Source organism: Caretta caretta, chromosome 2 (assembly GCF_965140235.1).
Source record: "Caretta caretta isolate rCarCar2 chromosome 2, rCarCar1.hap1, whole genome shotgun sequence".
In the NCBI taxonomy this organism is placed as follows: domain Eukaryota; kingdom Metazoa; phylum Chordata; order Testudines; family Cheloniidae; genus Caretta; species Caretta caretta.
In genome coordinates this window covers 82,418,732-82,437,457 of record NC_134207.1, presented here as the reverse complement: position 1 = coordinate 82,437,457, position 18,726 = coordinate 82,418,732, and the positions used below count along the sequence as shown (strand labels likewise).

Genomic DNA, 18,726 nt, shown 5'->3' with positions numbered 1-18,726 from the left:
AGTGTAGACATACCCTTGGATTCGACCATGGGGAGGTTGGTAAAATAATCTGTATAGAGTAGTGTTTTTCTTAGAAGTACAAAATGAAATGAGTTCTTTACTGGTTTGTATGCATGAAACATGGTAGCTAACTGTCTTGAAAACAGTTTTAAAGCGCTTTTTTAGGGCTTATTTAAAAGCAGATTGTTAAAGTAGTATAACAGCTGGCTAGTAAACTTCAGCTACTTACTTTCAAAATTGAACTATTTAGTTTGGGATTTTGGTGTTCTAATTTGCAAGTCTAATATTTATAATTTTAGTTCTTTTCTATTCTTTCATACAAATGTACTTTCTTTTTATGGCATTCAAGGAGTCCCAGAGCGTACTGCATGCTCTTAGAAGTAACATTCCAGTGACCCAGGTGCCTCAGAGCCCACAGTGGGAAGATTCCAGAAAACAGCTAGCTCATGAATCATCAAGAAATGACGACAACTTGGGGTGAGTTACTTTTTAATTTATAGCAAATAAAAATGAATAGAGGTAAATTGGCTTATATCAAATCTTAGTTTTGATAAAATATGGTGTCTGTCTTTAAAGTTAGGGCTCTGCAAAACCCAGTAGTTTCATTTTATGTGGGCTTCATGGACCCGAACAGGTCAGTGTTGTTATTAAAAACCAAACAAAATTCCTTATGACTTGGAGAGATTTACAAAACCATTGATTTTTACTTCTTTCTTACCAAGATGACATTAAATGTTTGAGGGGGAAGTATCCTAGGGCAATGAATCCCCACTTCTGAGATTTCCTTAGCTATTGTGCGGTGCGTTCTGGGGTACCTTCAACCTCAGACTCTGGTAAGATAGTAGAGTGGCACCAGGAGTTCACTTTTGCTGAAAAGAGACAGGCAGGTGGGCCATTTCCCTTAATTTCTTCTCTAAGGTAGCATGGATCAGAGTGACCATTTGGTGAGTGAGCTGGTTGCCACCTGAAGATCCCAAGAGGGAACCATTGACTGCCCCACAGACATTATTGACGAGGTTATAGGTCTCATGCTGTTGAAACAGTCAGTTTCAACAGTAATACGATTCATATAAGAACCTAGATTGGCCTTTCTCCCAGACCTTCTCCACCTTCCATCCTTTGCATAGATTGAAAGCCAAGGCCTGTGGGTGGAGAGATTTCTATGTCAGGTTGATTCCTCTTCCATATTTGAGAGAAGCCAGGAGAGGACTCAGGGTCACATTGAAACAGAAAACCAGATCTGTTTTTGCCTAGTTTTGGTCCTCTGGTTTTAACTGTGATCATTGACCAGATCTTATATGCGTACAAACAGTATTCGTTTCTCATCTTTCCTTTTTATCCAATGAGAAATACAGCCAGGAGTAGTGTTGTATTACAGCTTTCAGGGAGGTAACCCTTTATTAATACTAACTACTAAAATTTTAGATAATACTGTACTAACAAACTAAAAAGAAAAAGAGGACTTGTGGCACCTTAGAGACTAACCAATTTATTTGAGCATAAGCTTTCGTGAGCTACAGCTCATTTCATCGGTTGGTTAGTCTCTAAGGTGCCACAAGTACTCCTTTTCTTTTTGCAAATACAGACTAACACGGCTGTTACTCTGAAACCTAACAAACTAAAGTCATTACAACTTTTTAATTTTCTGTTCAGCTACTAGAATACATGGTGGTAAGTGTACATCATTTCCCCCTCAATTTATACAGTTGCTGCCTGAAAATTGTTGAATATTGCTCATATTTTAGGGGACTGAATTTTTTAAAAATCATTTTTCCCAGTGGCTCAAGGTATGTCTTTCATCTCTCAATATGTTCAGACTTTCAGATCTATCTCAGAACACTCCACCAGATGTAGACTGGGATTCTCAGGTAGCTTCTCCTGTTTTCGGAGCATCTAACAACATGAAGAACAGCCTGACTTCAAGTCTTTCCCCTTCTGTTTTAGAAACAGGACAGAAGTCCAATGCCAAAAAAAAACCTTTCAACAGTACTTTCAATTCTAGATCTCATAAAGTTAGACCAAAATCTGAAGATGTTGCTCTTGTTGCACCACTTAATCTTGGGGCTGAAATAAACTCTGTTATCAGCCAGGTCTCAGCCAGTAGGCAGATGGTTGTGAAAAGCGATGTTAATGAATCCATAACTTGTGTGGTCAACACTTGCTCAGGTAAAGATGAGATGATCAAGAATGACTTCCTCCTTGCACCTCACAAACAAGTGGCAGATAGGTATGCTAAAAGAAAGAAAACAGAAGATGAGCTTGTGACTAGCTGTGAAAAAACATCTTTCAACAAAGAAAACTCTTCCCCTTTTCAAGCAGACTTTCAACCTGTTAATGGAGATCATATAACTGATAAGCCTCTGGACCTGTCTGATCGTTTTTCTGCTATTCACTGTCAAGAAAAAAGCTCAAGAAGTGATGAGATCTGTAAAAATAAACTAAGAGAGGTCACGCTGCATGATGTTTTTTCACAGCTGGTGAAGCCCATTCCAAAGGGTTCTTCATCCATCCAAAATAGCAACAATGGAAGCTATTTGTCAGGAAAAGAGTCACAAGAAGATCCCTATGTACAGGAGATGATTCTCCAGTCACATGGCAAAACATGTCCAGATGATAAACCTTTGATGCAAATAAAAGAAGAAATCTCTGCTTTCAAAATTCCATCATTGCCAAACACAGTGGAGACAGAACTACTTTTTGATGACATGAAGGTATGTTGCATCTGAGGGAAATATGTATTTTATGTTTTTCCTTTCCAAATGTTGTGTTTAAAGTCTGGGAAATGTTAAAATTGTAGTATGTTGTTAGGTTGCTGGTGGCCATGAACCAATTAGAAAGAAAACCAGGACAGGACATGGAGAATGTGAGCTGGCATCTGTGCTTCAACCAAACCCTTGTAGAATAACAAAAACTAAACCACTGCAAAATGAACAAGGTAACTTAAAATTTTTCTTTCTTCAGTCCATGCCTATAGTTGAATGTTCACATTTTTGTTCTCCTCCTCCTCCTCCTGTTGTTGTTGTTCCCTTCCTCTAATCCTGCTCCTAACTTCATGCCCTTTGATATGCCACCTCTTATTCCTAGAATTACCTCTACATTAACTGACTCCATCCTCGTTTGTCTCAAATCACTTTTGAAAACATACCTGTTTCATGAAGGTTTCATCAAGGTTTCATCAATAATGTCCCCTATCATTCTGTTTTCACTAGACAGTATTTGTTCATGGCTTTAGATTAAGGGCAGGAAAGAATTTTTTTTAATCTAGTTTACTTTACGGTATAATAAGTGCACATAGCACATTGCTGCAGTATATGAATAAGATGTTGAAACAAAATAAGTTTGTTATACTGTACACCAACCTTCTCATATATAGATAGACATTTAAAATGAATGTAGCTGGCTTTAAGGCTGTCTGTATGTTTGTTTGCATTCACATTATCCTTTCTAAGAAATTCCTGTTCTTTAGTTATGGAGAGCATTACTACGAAATACCCCTATTTACAGGAATTATACTATATATTTTCACTTTTCTAACTGGAATCTCTGACACTCCCCCTCTCTCTCTCGATAACTCTTCACTCAGCAGTATTCTTTTGGAGCCAACTCTGAAACAGAAGAACTCAGACCACCAACTTAGCTATTTGTTTAGTAGTATCTTTACTTTTTTTGTCATTATCAGTATTGAATAGATAGGATGAGCTGACAGACCACAGACCAATTATTGTAATATTATCCTTATTTAAGATCATGATATTTATACGTACTATACAAAAGAGAGTGCATCATTACAGAAACAGTGTATACAGTGAATATACAGAAAAATCTGAAGAATTATTTTAAAATTCTTTATATCCGAACTAAATTAGATCAGATTAGTGTACTTACTCTGCACTATTTCAACCTTGTTATGAGAAAAATCAAGCCTAAAAGAATAATGAATAGCTAAAAAGGAAATACACCTAAGATTGGCATTAGATGTCAGTAGTTTGATTCTGATTTCTCTCTTCTCTCTTGCTTCCTGTATCCCCACATCTAAGATAAACCATCCTTAGAAAATATGCAGTGGAGTATAGATCCAGGAGCAGACCTTTCCCAGTACAAAATGGATATTATGGTTATTGGCACCAAGGTAAGCAGAAATTTGAGTCACACCCTCTTGTCCCATAAAATAAATAATAAACTTAGCTTTTTAAAAAAGCATAAATTAAGTTAATTTGATATTAGGCTGCACATATAAATCATGGTTTAGAAAAAATGCCAAGAGTAGACTTAAACATTACAAATACATTTTACTTATTTTTAAAACAAAACTTTGCAAAGCAGATCCTCAACTTATCTCCCAAAGCTCTCCATTATCCACTACAAAGCTAGTACCACATTCTTCTGAGTGCTTTTCCAGTAGCTGTGGAAAAGGGAACAGTCATTACTAAAATATTTTGTAAAAAAAATTAAAGAATGTTCTTAATTATGCAATTTGTCTTTTGTAAGTGTTCACTGTGAACTCTATATTGTAAATAGTTGGAGACTTACAAGACTTGACTGTATTAACTTTATTTGGATTGCTGACACTTAGTCCGTAAGGAAGCGCCTTGTTGAGTGTTTTCCTGAATGGTAATTGTTTTTGTCCTTCTTGCTTGTCTTAAAAGATTAATTTGTTTGCAAATGTATTGATTCTTCATGTAATTGCAGGTGTTGTTTCCATGAGATTTGACAGTTTGATGAATTGCTTTATGCATCCATAAATACATTTTCCTTTCATAGAACTTTACAGAAGGAACCTGTAGAATGTGATCTCAGTGATTAGTGATGTTCGCCAGATTACCCCGGTTTCAAATCCAGTTGTATAACCTGGCATTAGCAACAAGTTTCTGTATCTCTGCCATGCAGATGTTAGTTTCAGAAGACAACTGTGAAAAACTTATCAGTAGATTCTTAGCTCCAGTAGTGGGGAACTTGTTAAATTTCTTTGGGAGACTTGTCTGAATTGTCTCTGTAAAGCAGGGATTCTCAAACTGGGGGTCAGGACCCCTCAGGGGGTCGCGAGGTGGCAGCCTCCACCCCAAACCCCGCTTTGCATCCAGCATTTATAATGGTGTTAAATATAAAAAAAAGTGTTTTTAATTTATAGGGGGGGGGTCGCACTCAGAGGCGTACTATGTGAATGGGGTCACCAGTACAAAAGTTTGAGAACCACTGCAGTGTAAAGAAACTTCAGGTACCTGATATGAGACTGAAATATGTCAATTTGTTATAACTTTTAAGTGTGATTACCATTATTATACTTCATTTATTCAGGAAGGCTCTCAATCAAGAGTAGGAGGAGAGACTGACATGGACTACACATATGTTAGTGAAAGCATGCTATTAAAAATGAAAACCCAAGAGCAGAAAGGAGAAAGCAGTCCAAGTATGTATTTTTCTCCTCTTCACAAATTGATTGAAAATTGGTTGATGATACAATATAGTTTGGTTTGTAGCATTACGGTAGCATTGAGGTAACGATTACAAGTTTATCATGATGGTTTGATCCATTTTCTGTTGAAGTCAATAGAAGACTTTATATTGAGGTCAAAGACTTGGATAGGGTTCATAGTTTATGGCTAAGATTGTGCTTCCTTTCTACACTTCTATAAACAAATTAAATATACCTCATATAGTGCTTGTCTAACCTGAAATAAACATGTTAAATATTTAAGTACTGTCATGACACAAAAAATACCCCATTATTGACCCTATCAAACTTATTTTATCTGTAGAAAGATCTCATTTTTAATATGCTAAATATATACAATTATAATGTGTGCGTGTGTGATTTTATAAAGATATATATAAAAATTATTTCATGTCGTATATAAATCAATTTGACTATATTTAAAATATCTAAGTCAGATGGAGGTCTGTTATCATTCACCAGTAAAGAATAACGATATTTGTGTTTGGATAACTCCACAATAGTAGCTATCAACAAAATATCTTCATTCATGCAGTGCTACGGTTGAGGATTTATTATTGTGAAATCACTTTTTCGTCTATACACTTATATCAATCAAGGTATCTTTCTGAGGTAGGAAAGCAGAATCCATATTAAAAGATGAAGAACAAGGCACACAAAAATTAAGGGAGTTGACCAAGCTGCTGTAGCGAGATAGTGACAGAGCTGGAAGTATAGTATAACCCTGTTCTTTTGACTAATGTTCCACCAAAAATATATGTTTTGTTGAAAGACTGATTTGGATGTTCATTCTGACCTTTTTTACAGAGGGAGAAAGAAAAATGAATGATAGCTTAGCAGAAATGTTTGATCGGACATCATATGAAGAATATAAATCGTGTCTGGAAGAGGATAGTTCTTCAGCATGTGATGAAAAAGAAAATCCTCTTGAGGAAAAGGAGGAAAAGGAGGAAGTGTTATCAGCAAGCAAACTAATGAGTAAGTAGTACACTTGTTTTTCCTTTAATTATACTATTAATAATTTGGTCAAACTAAACAAGAACCTATCTTCTTAACTGGGACACAATCCCACTAGAAAAAGAAATATACCAAATAAGTGATTATTTTGTTTATCAGAAACTCAAAGGAATTCATTCACTATTCCAGGATTTTAAGAGAATAGAGAGCTATTTAAAAGCTACTGCATTAAGTGACTCATTTAGCATTCATACAGAAGCAGGGAAGCATCGCAGAAGTTAACATAGGGGCTGTACAGTTGGATGCCTGTTCTAGGAATCACTGATTCTTGGTGTTAGTGAGTTGATTTGGTTGCAGTTATTAACTCAATTTAATGTGGGGGGGGCGATAATTCTTTTTTCAAGGAGCTCTTTCTAAGACTATTTGAATACTTTGCATCCTAGCAACATCTCTCTTCTTTGTGCTCTTTTCCCCAATCTTCCTCATTCCACTTTACATCTCCTACTATTATCTTTTTACTTACACACTATTTTAATCCTCTTGCTCACCCATTCCATGCTTCTCGTACTGCAAGTATATTGTATCTGTTGCCTCAAAGCAGATTATGTATTTCATGAAGCTTGATCTCAGTGCTGTCATTCAGCACGAGAGGACAAATAGATAATTGTGAAATATTAAAATTGAAAAATCTACAGGTGGTTTTGGTTCAGTTCCATAATGGTTGACTAAAATAGTTTTATGCAATTTATGCAGTATATCTCGCTCAATCATTTTATGGTCATTCTGTCTAGGCAATTCAGTAACAGACTTATGGCATGTTTTTATTTATTTACAGAGCATGAGAATAAACAAGATAAAACCAAGCAGAAAGCTTTTGTGGAGCCATATTTTAAAAGTGATGAAAGGTAACGCAACATTTTTTATTAATGTAGGAAGATTAGGTTTTCCCCTCTGAAGAGACCTTATCCTTTCATAAAATAAAACTGCTAAATCATTCCATACAAAGAAGCTGAAGGTGTACAAATGGAAAAATCTCTGTATGAATTCTGGTGGTTATTACAAAGAAAGAAGATGAATCAGAAAGAGAAGCTACAGAACATTGGAAGAGAAGAATCCTTGTCACTTTTTAATAAAGAGACAGAAATGTTACTCTTTTTCTAAAAGCATGTTTCTATAATCTGTGATGTTTTTCCAAACACATATTAGCTCAAGTTACGTATTACCATGTTTATTATGGTAGTGCCTAAGGGCAAGCTGAGAATGGGGCCCTATTATGCTAGGCACTATATAAATGTATAGAGTAGTAGATGATTCCTGCCCCAGAATGTTCACAATCTAAATGGACAAGAGAGACACAGGGTTGGGGAAGGGATATAACATACAAGGAGACTAAACAATTTGATGGTAGCAAACATCAAGTATGTTCCATGACTGGCAGTGGGGGAGTGGTACTTAGGAATGGATCAGCTAAATGGAAAGAAGAAAAAAGGGAAGGAGAGAAAGGGGGACAGGGCAGGGGAGAAGAAGGTAAGGAGGGGCAGGTATGGAGTGAAGCTGAGGTGAAGAGACTGGAGAGTGTGAAGAGTTTGAGTAAACCGGCTACCTGCCCAAGGAATAGAGAGTCCGAGAACTTCCTACAGTTCTGAGTGGAATGTCCAAAGCTGAAAAAAGTCCCTGCTTTGGCTGGTCCTGTTGCTACTTGCTGGAGTCGCTGACTAGCTCCTGTATGCAATTCTCCTCCAAGGCCAAAAAACATACTGATTTCTTATAAGTGAGAGTTTTTTCAGTGTGTCAATTATTTATTTATTTATTTTAAATCAAGCTTTTTGAAATTCCTGTGGACGTTAAATAAGGAACGTTCAACAGACCACTGTATATCTTAGTGCCTTTCTCCATTCATCTCCTGTTTTCATAATAACCTGTTAGTCTTCATTTCATAATACCATTAAGCATGCAATTTATTGTCTGGCTCACACATCTATTCTATACCCAGCCTGTTTTCACTTTGCAGAGGAAATAGACTGACATTGTGTCTTGCTAAAAAGAAAATGCAAAGTTGAAAAATCCCATACAGTTGGCTCAAACAGAGGTAGAAACATAATGGCACTCGTGAAGCATTTACTAAAAAAACTGAAACCTTAAGTTGGGCAGGCGATGAGTTAGTACAATTCAAGGTTTTTAAGTAGAGCTGAGATGTTCAGCAGTTCCTCTTTCACATAGGGGCATAGATACGTGTAAGACAACTTACTTTAAAAAAACACTGCAACTTCTTTTGGCTACAAATTATTCCTTTGTGTTCAGATGTGAAAGATAGCTTTTTATATGGCAGTTGTCAGGAAGCTGAAGTTTTTTCAAATAATCTGTTAGATTGTCCCAGTGAAATCCTATTATTTCCTTGCTGCTGTCTGCTTCATTGGGTTAATGAACACCTTAACTTCCCAAGGAAATACATTATCAAGTGAAAACCTAGGCTATGTCTGCACTGCGCTACGCTGCAGACTGTGTGGTGGGTGAATCACAGCGTGCACCAGAATGTTGCACTCTAACTGCCCCATGTGGATGCTGCTGGCATGAACTAAAAGGTGCCTGCATTGCATTAACATAGTCCTGTTTGAAAGAGTTGAATGGGAGCAGTTAGAGTGCAACATTGTGGTGCACTCTGCAATTAACAAATCCTGTAGTCTGCACTGCAGAGTCGTGTAGACGTGCTTCTAGTGACTCTTTCCTTTTGCCTTTCAGAAAAAATACTGTGTTAGGTTTTCCTCATATTGAGGTTGTTCGGAAGAGAGAAGAGAGAAGAAAATTGCTGGGCCATACCTGTAAGGAATGTGAAATAGTAAGTAAAACTCTAAGTTTTGGTCAGTCTTGCATTCTTTTAACTTGTTTGGTACCAGAGACCTGAAATGCTTCTCAAATTGAAAACATAGACGCATGAGTACTGGTAAATCAAGTGGCAAAGAAGTCAGTTGTACTAAAGCTGTTGGCCACGGTAGAGATCCATAATAAAAATTAGGTACTGTAATAATGAAAAATAATTAGATAAAACAACATCTTGGAATGATAGCATTGGCATTTACTTACTTATCTTTCCTGTATCTGCTGAAAGGAGTAGGCATTGCAAATCGTCATGTCAATGAGGCCTCAGTTAACAAAAATAAATCAACTAGCCCAGGGGTTCTCAAACTGGGGGGAGGTCGCGAGCTATCAGTCTCCACCCCCAAACTCTGCTTCACTTCCATCATTTAATAGTGTTAAATATAAAAAAGGTGTTTTTAATTTCTGTGGTGGGGGTCACACACTCAGGCTTGCTGTGTGAAAGGGGTCACCAATACAAAAGTCTGAGAACCACTGAATGGTTGATCCACCAATATCTTAGCAAGAGTGTGATAGCACTACTTCTGCTAAAGCTCAGAGATCCAGAATTGGGTCCAAGAGAGAATTGTAATGTTAAGGTGCACTTCATGGTATATTCTTCATGTTTTGTTTTTTCTTTCTGAATTTATATACAGGAACAAGTATTCAAACAATTGCACATGCGTGTATATGTACAAATGGGTACAAAATTTGCCTGTCAAAATTGCAGATATCTTTATAAACCAGATTGAAAATTTAGCCCTCTGCAACTGCTTGTTATTCTGAAAATAACATATGATTTGTCAGTACCAACTATTATAGTATAGTTTTGCACATTGACTGTCAGAGCAGCAGTCTGACTCTTAGTGATATCTGGTTCATATCTGCAGTGCCCAAAACTTATACGTGTAATGTTGTATAACTCACCAATTCTTAGACTAAGCAACAAGTGTAATATAAAGTATAATGTAAGGCAGTGGTCCCCAAACTGTGGGGCATGCCAGGGGGGCACAGAGGAATGTTCAGGGGATCGTGCGGCAGGGCCAGGCCAGCCCCCAAGGGAGGCAGGGAGGAACACTACACTTCCAGCCCCCCTCTGCCCCAACCCTGTCTCTGCCCCCAACCCTGTTCAGCCCCCAGTTCTGCTCTGCCTCAGTCCCACTTTGCACCCTGATCTGCCCCCAGCCCAGTTCTGCCCTCATTCCCTCTCCACCTCAGCTCTGCTGCTAGCCCCAGCTCCTCTGCTATCCCCAGTTCCACCCCCAGCTCTGTCTTCAGCCCAGGCTCCACTGCTGAGGAAGCCTTGGCTATGCACTAATGGAAGGGTGGAGCATTGACAGATTCCGGTAATGGTAAGGGAGGATGCAACTGGAAAAGTTTGCAGACCACTGATGTAAAGGGTAGAGAAAAAAGTCGTAAAGACATTTTTACATTTTTTTTTCTCCCTTTAAAGTAAATGAAATGCTTTCAGACACATATGTGTTACCCTTATTTTATGTATATAATAGACTATGCTTCATTTGGTCATTAATATACTTTTCAATCTGCTGGAGATATTGAGCTACAATCTCATACTTCACAACATGTCTGAGGTGTGGATTAATGAGCTAATAAGAGTTCTCATTGAGTTTTATTGCTTAATTTCCACTCTTATTTAGAACCAATATTTTTCTTAACATCCATTCTGTCCAACAGATAGCTAAATTCTCCAACTGAGTAATGTGGCTTATTAGTATGTTCTTGAACAAAACAAGTTCATGAAAAATCCCTTTGATAAAACCTTCACTAAAATGAGGTTTTAATGCAAATAGTTTTATTTACAGCTGACTGTAAAAGTAAATTCTCTGTTCCAAAATATGTGAAATCTAGAGGGTTTGAATGAAAACAGAGCATTTTAAAAAAAAAAGCAGCTCTACTCTGTTTCTTGTGCCAAGAGCCATGCATTAACAATTTTAATTTCCTGTCTCTGCATGCTACAGGACTTTTCCTCCCAACGAACCCAGTTCTCGTTATATTTTGGCAAGTAACATCGTGGAAACATTTGTAGACTTTATTTCATAATGTACAAGAGTTAGAATTCTGTTTTTATTCTAATTATTTTTGAGGAAAGGTTTTTTGTTTTTTGTTTTGTTTTTTTAGTATAAACCATCCAAGATTGTACGGAATGGTTGGCAAGAACATTGCACTAAAATGACTGGATTTGAAAAAATTCTTAACTGAAGCTACCACTTGGTTAATTGTCTGCATACTTTGGTCCATTCAGAGCTCCAAAGGAGAATCAGTGTTGAAAACATAGTCCTCATTAGATAAGAAGCCATTTCCATATCCGTTTCTGGCACCTAACACTACAATATACGTTAACATCAGATTTTGGCTCTCTCATCTTTACTCAATATGTAGATATCTGTAAGAGCTACTCCAAAAAGACTGCTCCCAAACAGAATTTTTGGAAGTTAGTCGTAACTCCCTTTTATATTTTTCCTTGATGATACTGCATTCTTGGTCATGATGACTTTATACACAATTTTTAATGAAAATACATATTTTGTGTTTGAAATGGCATCCTTAATAGGATCCTGACTGCTTGTTTATACTTTTTTTTTTCTATCCTTTAGCTACCCTGTCACTTTAAAAGCATCTGTCAATGTTTTCTTCTGCAGTCTGGCAAATATTCACCCCTGTCACCGGTGTTCTAATGGAGCTAAAATTTAAAAGCCTTACTTTCTGGTTCTTGCAAAATAATGACAATTCAGTTTGTTACTGTTGATTTTTGTTTTTTAATTTCCCCAGAAAATAGTACTATAGCTTTTAAATTGTTTTAATCCCGGTTCACTCCATTCCCCAGCAGTTCAGACAATTCAGTAGTTTAGGCCTAAAATTTGTTTTACAACAAACCTGATAGAGGGGAAAAATATGAGGTTTTTAATATACTGTTTTAAAATTCCTAATAAACTGTTTTAGGACCGTTTAGGATTTAGACCTATTTCTAATTATCCTTAAGTAATATTTAGCTATAATTAATCTGATTGACTGATGTGGATTTTCTTTTTGAACAGACATTGTACAATATCTCTTGTTAATTTAGTTGGTCTGCTTTTAAAAAAAAAAGTTCTTCTGATATGTTTTCTAACATTGACCACTGGAAGTTGACTACAAAATAACCATTACCTGTTTGCTGTTCTGCTTTTCGTCAGCCTATCTATAATCTCAAACACATACTGCTAAAATTCTTTTGTGGATTTGTGTGATGGGGAAGAATTCTAATCTATCTTTCTAAGCATAGTACTGTAGTTTCAAAGTACATCAACATGTTCTCCAAATGGAAATGAGCAATGTCTAATTTATGTACTGTTATACTAGTTAACAAAACCAGTTTTATAGCACATATAAGACATCTTGGCTGGATGTAAAGGAGAGGGGCAAACATTTTTGCATCAGTAGAGCGAATAAGACACTGGTAGATTCCTGATGTTTAAGTGCTTAGGATTTCTCTCTTGGCAGACTTCGTACCAAAACCTCTGTTCAAAGCAAAAAGTAATTTAAAATTAATCACGTCTGCAGATCTAGCTCTTCTGTCTAACCAGCAAACCAGGAGTCTTGCAAGATAGAAAGGGGAAACTCTGACAGTCTTGGTACAGCCCCATTAAAGGACATTCAATCTCTTTAAGACCTCTTGCTTCCTTGATGACCCAGAAAGCCCGCTTGCCACCAATTGATGAGAATCATGTACTAACGGTGATATTTAGAACAAATTTTTTTGTTCTGTCAAATCAATGCTGGATAACACCAACTCAGCCGTTTATATCTTTTATATCTTATATAATACTTTAATATAAAGTACCTCAGCCTCAGGCAGGCCTGCCCTTACCCCACGCTACAGAAACAGTACAATCGAATTAATCCTCTCTTCATATTACTGTGTGTCATCTCTCATTAATAGCTCTCTCTCTGTGCTGTGGTTGTTTTGCTGTCCATACCACCACCATTGCTGACAGCCTTTCTTTTTTGGTTTTTGACTGTTTTATGTTTCCCCACCAAATATTGAGAGAATTAGTTTGCTAGTATTCTTTAGCATTCCCAGTATGCAGGCCTTGTGTGGCATCTTACTAGCACTAGATGGAGATGGGAAACGAAACAAAACTTTGGGGCACCCCATTAATAAAAGCAATCCTGTACTGGATGAGCATTCCATTTCTTTCATGTCTCTTACTCCAGATTACTTTCTGCCTGGCTGGACTAAGGTAAGGTGACCAGACAGCAAATGTGAAAAATTGGGACAGGGTGGGGGGTAATAGGAGATTATATAAGAAAAAGACCCAAAAATCCAGACTGTCCCTATAAAATCAGGACATCTGGTCATCCTAGACTAAGCTTTTAACTTGTTTTGTCTCTTCTGGTCATACCATTGTAGTATTTTGCTATGATTACTTTCACTCTTTTGATGAGCTCCAACTTTAAAAGTTTGAATAGCACAAGACTGTTGGATTGCTAATTGAATTAAATCATTAATTCAAGCTTTGGAAAGACAGTGCTGGATACATAAATACTGCAGTACGTTATAATGTCTAAATTGCAGACTGGAATTAGCAGGAGCTTTTGGCCAGAAGCCTGGTCTATAATACTAGAAGGAGAATGAAAATTATTCCCTTTCATAATACACATTGGAGCCACTCTAATAAATGACTGAGCCATGTAAATCAGACACTTTTTTAAAAAGTTATATATAACTATTGTATTACTCAGGGTGTACTGGAATATATTGTGTTCTTTTTGAAGTCTCTGTCATTGCACTAGTGTCAGTGAAGGCAGAATCTGGTTCAATGTATGTAGGGCAGATTTTCACCCTGATCTAATTCTTTTGAATTGTTCGGCCAGCACAAACAGAATAGAGACTCACCATAATTCTCCTACATGGGATTCTCCCTGTGAGTGGGGAGTTTCCAGATGCCATAGAACTAGCTGCTATGCCTCTCTCACTGTAGCCCGTAGCACAGTTGCTGGGGAGGGGAGCAGAGGAAACCAGATCAGTGTACTCCAGCTAGTTCATCAGGGATCATAGGCAGTTAGCATAGGTTACACCAGCTTCTTAGCTGCTCTAACTTTTGCAATGTGTTGCATAGTAAATCAGGGACCCCTACAGCTTTCTCTCTTCTCCGTTGAAACAACCATGAGCTAGATACAGCAGAGAATCTAGCCCATGGACTGTGTGTTTCATTTATACCTGAAAACTCAATTATTTTAAACTGAATATTGCTACTTTTATTGGTCAATTTTGATTCTTCTATTGGTCTCTGTATGTATTCCAATCTGTTTTAAGCCCCAGTTCTGCAGACTTATGTACACGCTTAATTTTGCATATGAGACCAGTCAATAGGACTATGTACATGAGTAGTTACATATGTGTGAGAGTTTTGTATTGTTTGTTTTTGTTTCATATTACAATGTATAAAACTAACACAGTTGCCTGTTTAGGGTGCATTTCTAAAGTTATAGTAATGAAGATGAAATACGTAATAAGTTTAACAAACTAACACTTAAGGTCAGGGACATGCAAATCTAAATCTGTAGTTTTGGCCAGACTCACCAATGTGTATGTATTTAAGCACAATAATCAGTAGTGATAGTGTGATACAAGTAATGTAATTGCCTCTTATATATCATTGTTCATTTTTATGACCTATTACATATTTTCCAATTTCTGTTTTTAGTATTATGCAGATATTCCAGAGGGGGAGAGAGAAAAGAAGTTGGCTGCTTGTTCAAGACATCGATTCCGCTACATTCCTCCTAGTACACCAGAAAACTTCTGGGAAGTTGGATTTCCTTCCACTCAAACTTGTGTGGAAAGAGGTGAGTATATAAAATTGTTGTGTTGGAAAGTTTGTATGTTTTTGTTTTTAAATTTAATGCTGAGAAAACTGGAGTATTAAAAGCACTAAGATGCTCATTTCATAATTAAAGATTCCCTACACAGCTCTGTCAAATTCCATTTGACCACCAGCTGCTAAAGTCCTGAGTAAATGTTGCCATTTGTTCAATGGCTTCTGGGATATTGGGAAGGGGGAATGTAAAGAGAATTCCTAAGAACTGGGATAGAGTGGGAGGATATGGGAAGAATACCAAAAGAATCCCACCATTCCCTTAAATGGCATAATGGCTTTAAACCATGTACATTTTGTAAGGGGTTGCATCTATATCTTCAAAGGGACTGAAATTCCGAATTAAGAGCCCCATGCATTTCTGAACTCTTTATTATCTAATTACAACAGTACATATACATTCTAAATGTTAATAAATTGTAACTAATTATAGAGGTATGCAGAGCTATCTGTTCTCCAAGGTTTTAAGGTGGATTGCAGGAAAACTTGGCCAGGGATAATTGCTTGAATCCCCATCTTTTCTAAGTAGAAAGTTAGCCAACATATATTATGCATACTGCATGTCACATGAATATGTATTACACATTATATCATGTATGAACACTGGGTAGTTTATGCTAAGCTATACCAATGTCAATTGTATTAGGCGTTTCCCAGAGTTCTGTTCACTCATGCAAAAGTATATCCCATAACACTTTACAACAGCACAACTCTGCTCCTTGGCACAGGCAAATACAAAACCTGTCAGAGACAAGATGTATGAATAGTGTGTTCTGATACAGTTAGTAGGCCATGGAGGTACCTCCTGGTGCCTGGAATGTGGTATCCAACTCAAAGATAAGGAAGGTAGAGGACAATACAGAAAAACGAGATAAAAAAACGGTACAGACTAGCAGGTTGAGTCTTGGATGATGTACAGAGAGCCTTTAACTTGTAAACAACTGTAGTATAAATATAGGTAGTCGAAAATGCGTACTTTTGAAGCAGACCTTCTGTGTAAGGTGAACGCTGCAAGACTGATTGTCTGTATGTATGTCTCCTTTTCATACTGTACTACTCTGTCTTTGACTAATTAACTGACTAAGCTTTGCTTGAATATTTTCAACATCAAACAACAAGTGTAATTAAGTGACTGGCTTTACCTAGTCAAAAAGTGCTGTGGGATCTTCAGCCCGCTATCAGAAGAGATGGAGTTTTGATAAATGTTCCTTCTAATTTTTTACATCCATGTGCGGAATGAATTTTCTTATGTGCACTAATATGGAGGTGATGTGTGGTGGGGGTGGGGCCGAGGGGTTCAGAGTGTGGGAGGGGGCTCAGGGCTGGGGAAGAGGGTTGCGGTACAGGGGGGTGAGGGCTCCAGCTGCGGGTGCAGGCTCTGGGGTGGGGCCAGGGATGAGGGTTTTGGGGTGCAAGCTGCCCCAGGGCTGTGGTGGGGAAAGAGGACTTCTCATTTCCCTTCTCCCTCCCCCTCACCGCAGCCCCCTCTCGCTGCAGCAGCTTGGGGCTGGGGGAGCGGTGGCATCTCTCTCCCGGCCACAGCAGCTTCGAGGCTGGGGCCGGGGGACAGGCACCTCTCCCTGCCTGCACGGCCCTTGATAGCCACCTGCACAGCTGCGCAGCTTAGAGGGAATTTAGGTTTTGATGTGTGAGGTCTTACGCAATAAACTGTCAAACAATGAGCAGCAGTGCTAATTAAGCTACTTTAAAAGGATAAAGGGTTAAGTCCATTTATAATGTGATATTTGCAATTGTTGTTCAAAAACAGAATGCCCTTATTTAAATGGCTAGTCCTTGGCAATCCCTTGAAGTGATTTTGTATATTTTAATTGTGGGTCACACAAAGTATTTCACCAGCTGCAAAGAAGTAATCTACCAATAAACTTGATTTTAATGAATTTAGTCCTTGTGAACAGAGCAAAGTTGACAAATATGAAGGCTAAAATCCTATACTTACCCACAAAAATAAAGCAGAGACAGCAGCCTTTTTTTAGAGTATGATACGTTGTGTCCAGAGAATTATGATACGTTGTGTCCAGAGAAGTTGTATTGCGTGCATTTGATAAATTAGAATGTGGCGAATATGCCTTGTGTTAAATAACTCAGATTTTGCAGTATTTCTATACATCTTGCAGAAATAACTTATTAAAATAAAATATAAAAGCTTCTATTAGGGAGGACAGTGAAATGTGTAATGAGTTGCAAAATAGTTGAACATTTGACAGCCTGATTTCTCAGTAGACCTTCAGTATATTCAATCTGTATTAGCTATTAGGAAACTACTGTAAATCAATATAACTAAATGTGTCATTTTTTAGTGGATAATGTTTTTCATTGGCTGAGGGCATTCTAAATGATCCCTGGCAGGGTCAGACTAGTTTCCAAAAATGAAAAAAATACTTTAAACAAAAAGCTTTGTGGTAGGCAAAATTCAGTGGTCTGTTAAATGAATATTACTTTTGCTTTTATACTGTACCATCTCTTAACCAGATTGTTTTGAAATCTTCACCCTGATTTTATTTTTATTCTTTTAAGGCTATATTAAAGAGGATCTTGCGCCCTGTCACCGTCCAAAAAGAAGGCAGCCTTACAATGTGATGTTTTCTCCAAAAGGCAAAGAACAGAAGACATAAATGATGGGGAAACAAAGCACATAAATGTGGGGAAAGTCTTTCCTGTCATTAGATATTTATAGTTAATATAAACTTGAAATAAAAATACTGTGGATTTTTCCAAAATGATAAATCATTTAATTAGATATGTAAATCATTTCCCTCTTAGAAAGTTCATTTGAAAATCTGAAGTATGTATCAGGAAACACTACTATTTAATGTATGTTTGTTTCATTTTGTGTTAATATGTTTTGTCTTAATTTTGCACCTTTAAGACAGTAGGTCTGCTCCTGTTTCCTCCCATTGAAGTCAATGGCTAAATGCCCATTGGACCATATCCAAACCTGAAGTAAGGTGGGTGTGACTCCTTTGAACTCAGTGGAGTTCTGCCTGCTCATTCTAAGTCTAAATGTTGCTTATAAATTTCAGTGGGAGCAGGACTGGACCTGGTGGGGGGCTTCCATTTTGCACTGGATAACTTAAAGGATTTATCACCTTCCCTTTTTTGTAATAATTGTGATATATCTAATTGCAATAAACAAAGTAGTATTTATTAATGATTTCAACACCTCAAAACTTTATCCAGCAGAGATCCCCATTCATAATTTCTTGTCCCACTGATGCATAACAAAATGGTTCTTACTTCTCCACAATTTCAGTGGTTTAAGTTGGAATTTTAAAATTTTTTGCTCCAGCTTATTATATGTGGCTCTTTTTTTTATTATTTTAATTCAGTGTCATCTGTATACCTTTCCTTCATAGTACCCAAAGTTATTGTGTCTCACATATCACTAGGGATGTCTGAATTGAGGGCAGAGGGTCAATACCATTTGGAATGTATTGTGCCCAGACTCCTCCTGAAGATCTTCAACACTATCCCCTAGGCTGAGTGGCCTCTTAAGACATGTAGTCTTGTAAATTTCTATGTTGCACAACAAAGTGCACACGTTGATACCTCACCATATAGTGCAAC

General features: G+C 37.3%; 1 protein-coding gene across 5 annotated transcripts in view; it reads left to right on the top strand.

The window, feature by feature from the left end:
- The window catches only part of RBBP8 (RB binding protein 8, endonuclease), a 75,720-nt gene extending 57,407 nt beyond the window's left edge, over window positions 1-18,313 (top strand). For 4 of the 5 annotated variants that reach the window (XM_075125282.1, XM_048840452.2, XM_048840451.2 and 1 more), the window contains 10 exons: window positions 350-477; window positions 1,817-2,711; window positions 2,809-2,935; window positions 4,038-4,129; window positions 5,296-5,407; window positions 6,260-6,430; window positions 7,245-7,314; window positions 9,149-9,245; window positions 14,971-15,112; window positions 17,677-18,313. In XM_075125282.1, the coding sequence (XP_074981383.1) occupies window positions 350-477; window positions 1,817-2,711; window positions 2,809-2,935; window positions 4,038-4,129; window positions 5,296-5,407; window positions 6,260-6,430; window positions 7,245-7,314; window positions 9,149-9,245; window positions 14,971-15,112; window positions 17,677-17,774 (1,932 nt within the window). In that variant the 3' untranslated portion in view covers window positions 17,775-18,313. Of the gene's footprint in view, window positions 1-349; window positions 478-1,816; window positions 2,712-2,808; window positions 2,936-4,037; window positions 4,130-5,295; window positions 5,408-6,259; window positions 6,431-7,244; window positions 7,315-9,148; window positions 9,246-11,241; window positions 11,282-14,970; window positions 15,113-17,676 lie in introns of all 5 variants that reach the window. The other variant, XR_007355285.2, reaches the window with a different exon arrangement.
- The last annotated feature ends 413 nt before the right edge of the window (window positions 18,314-18,726 follow it).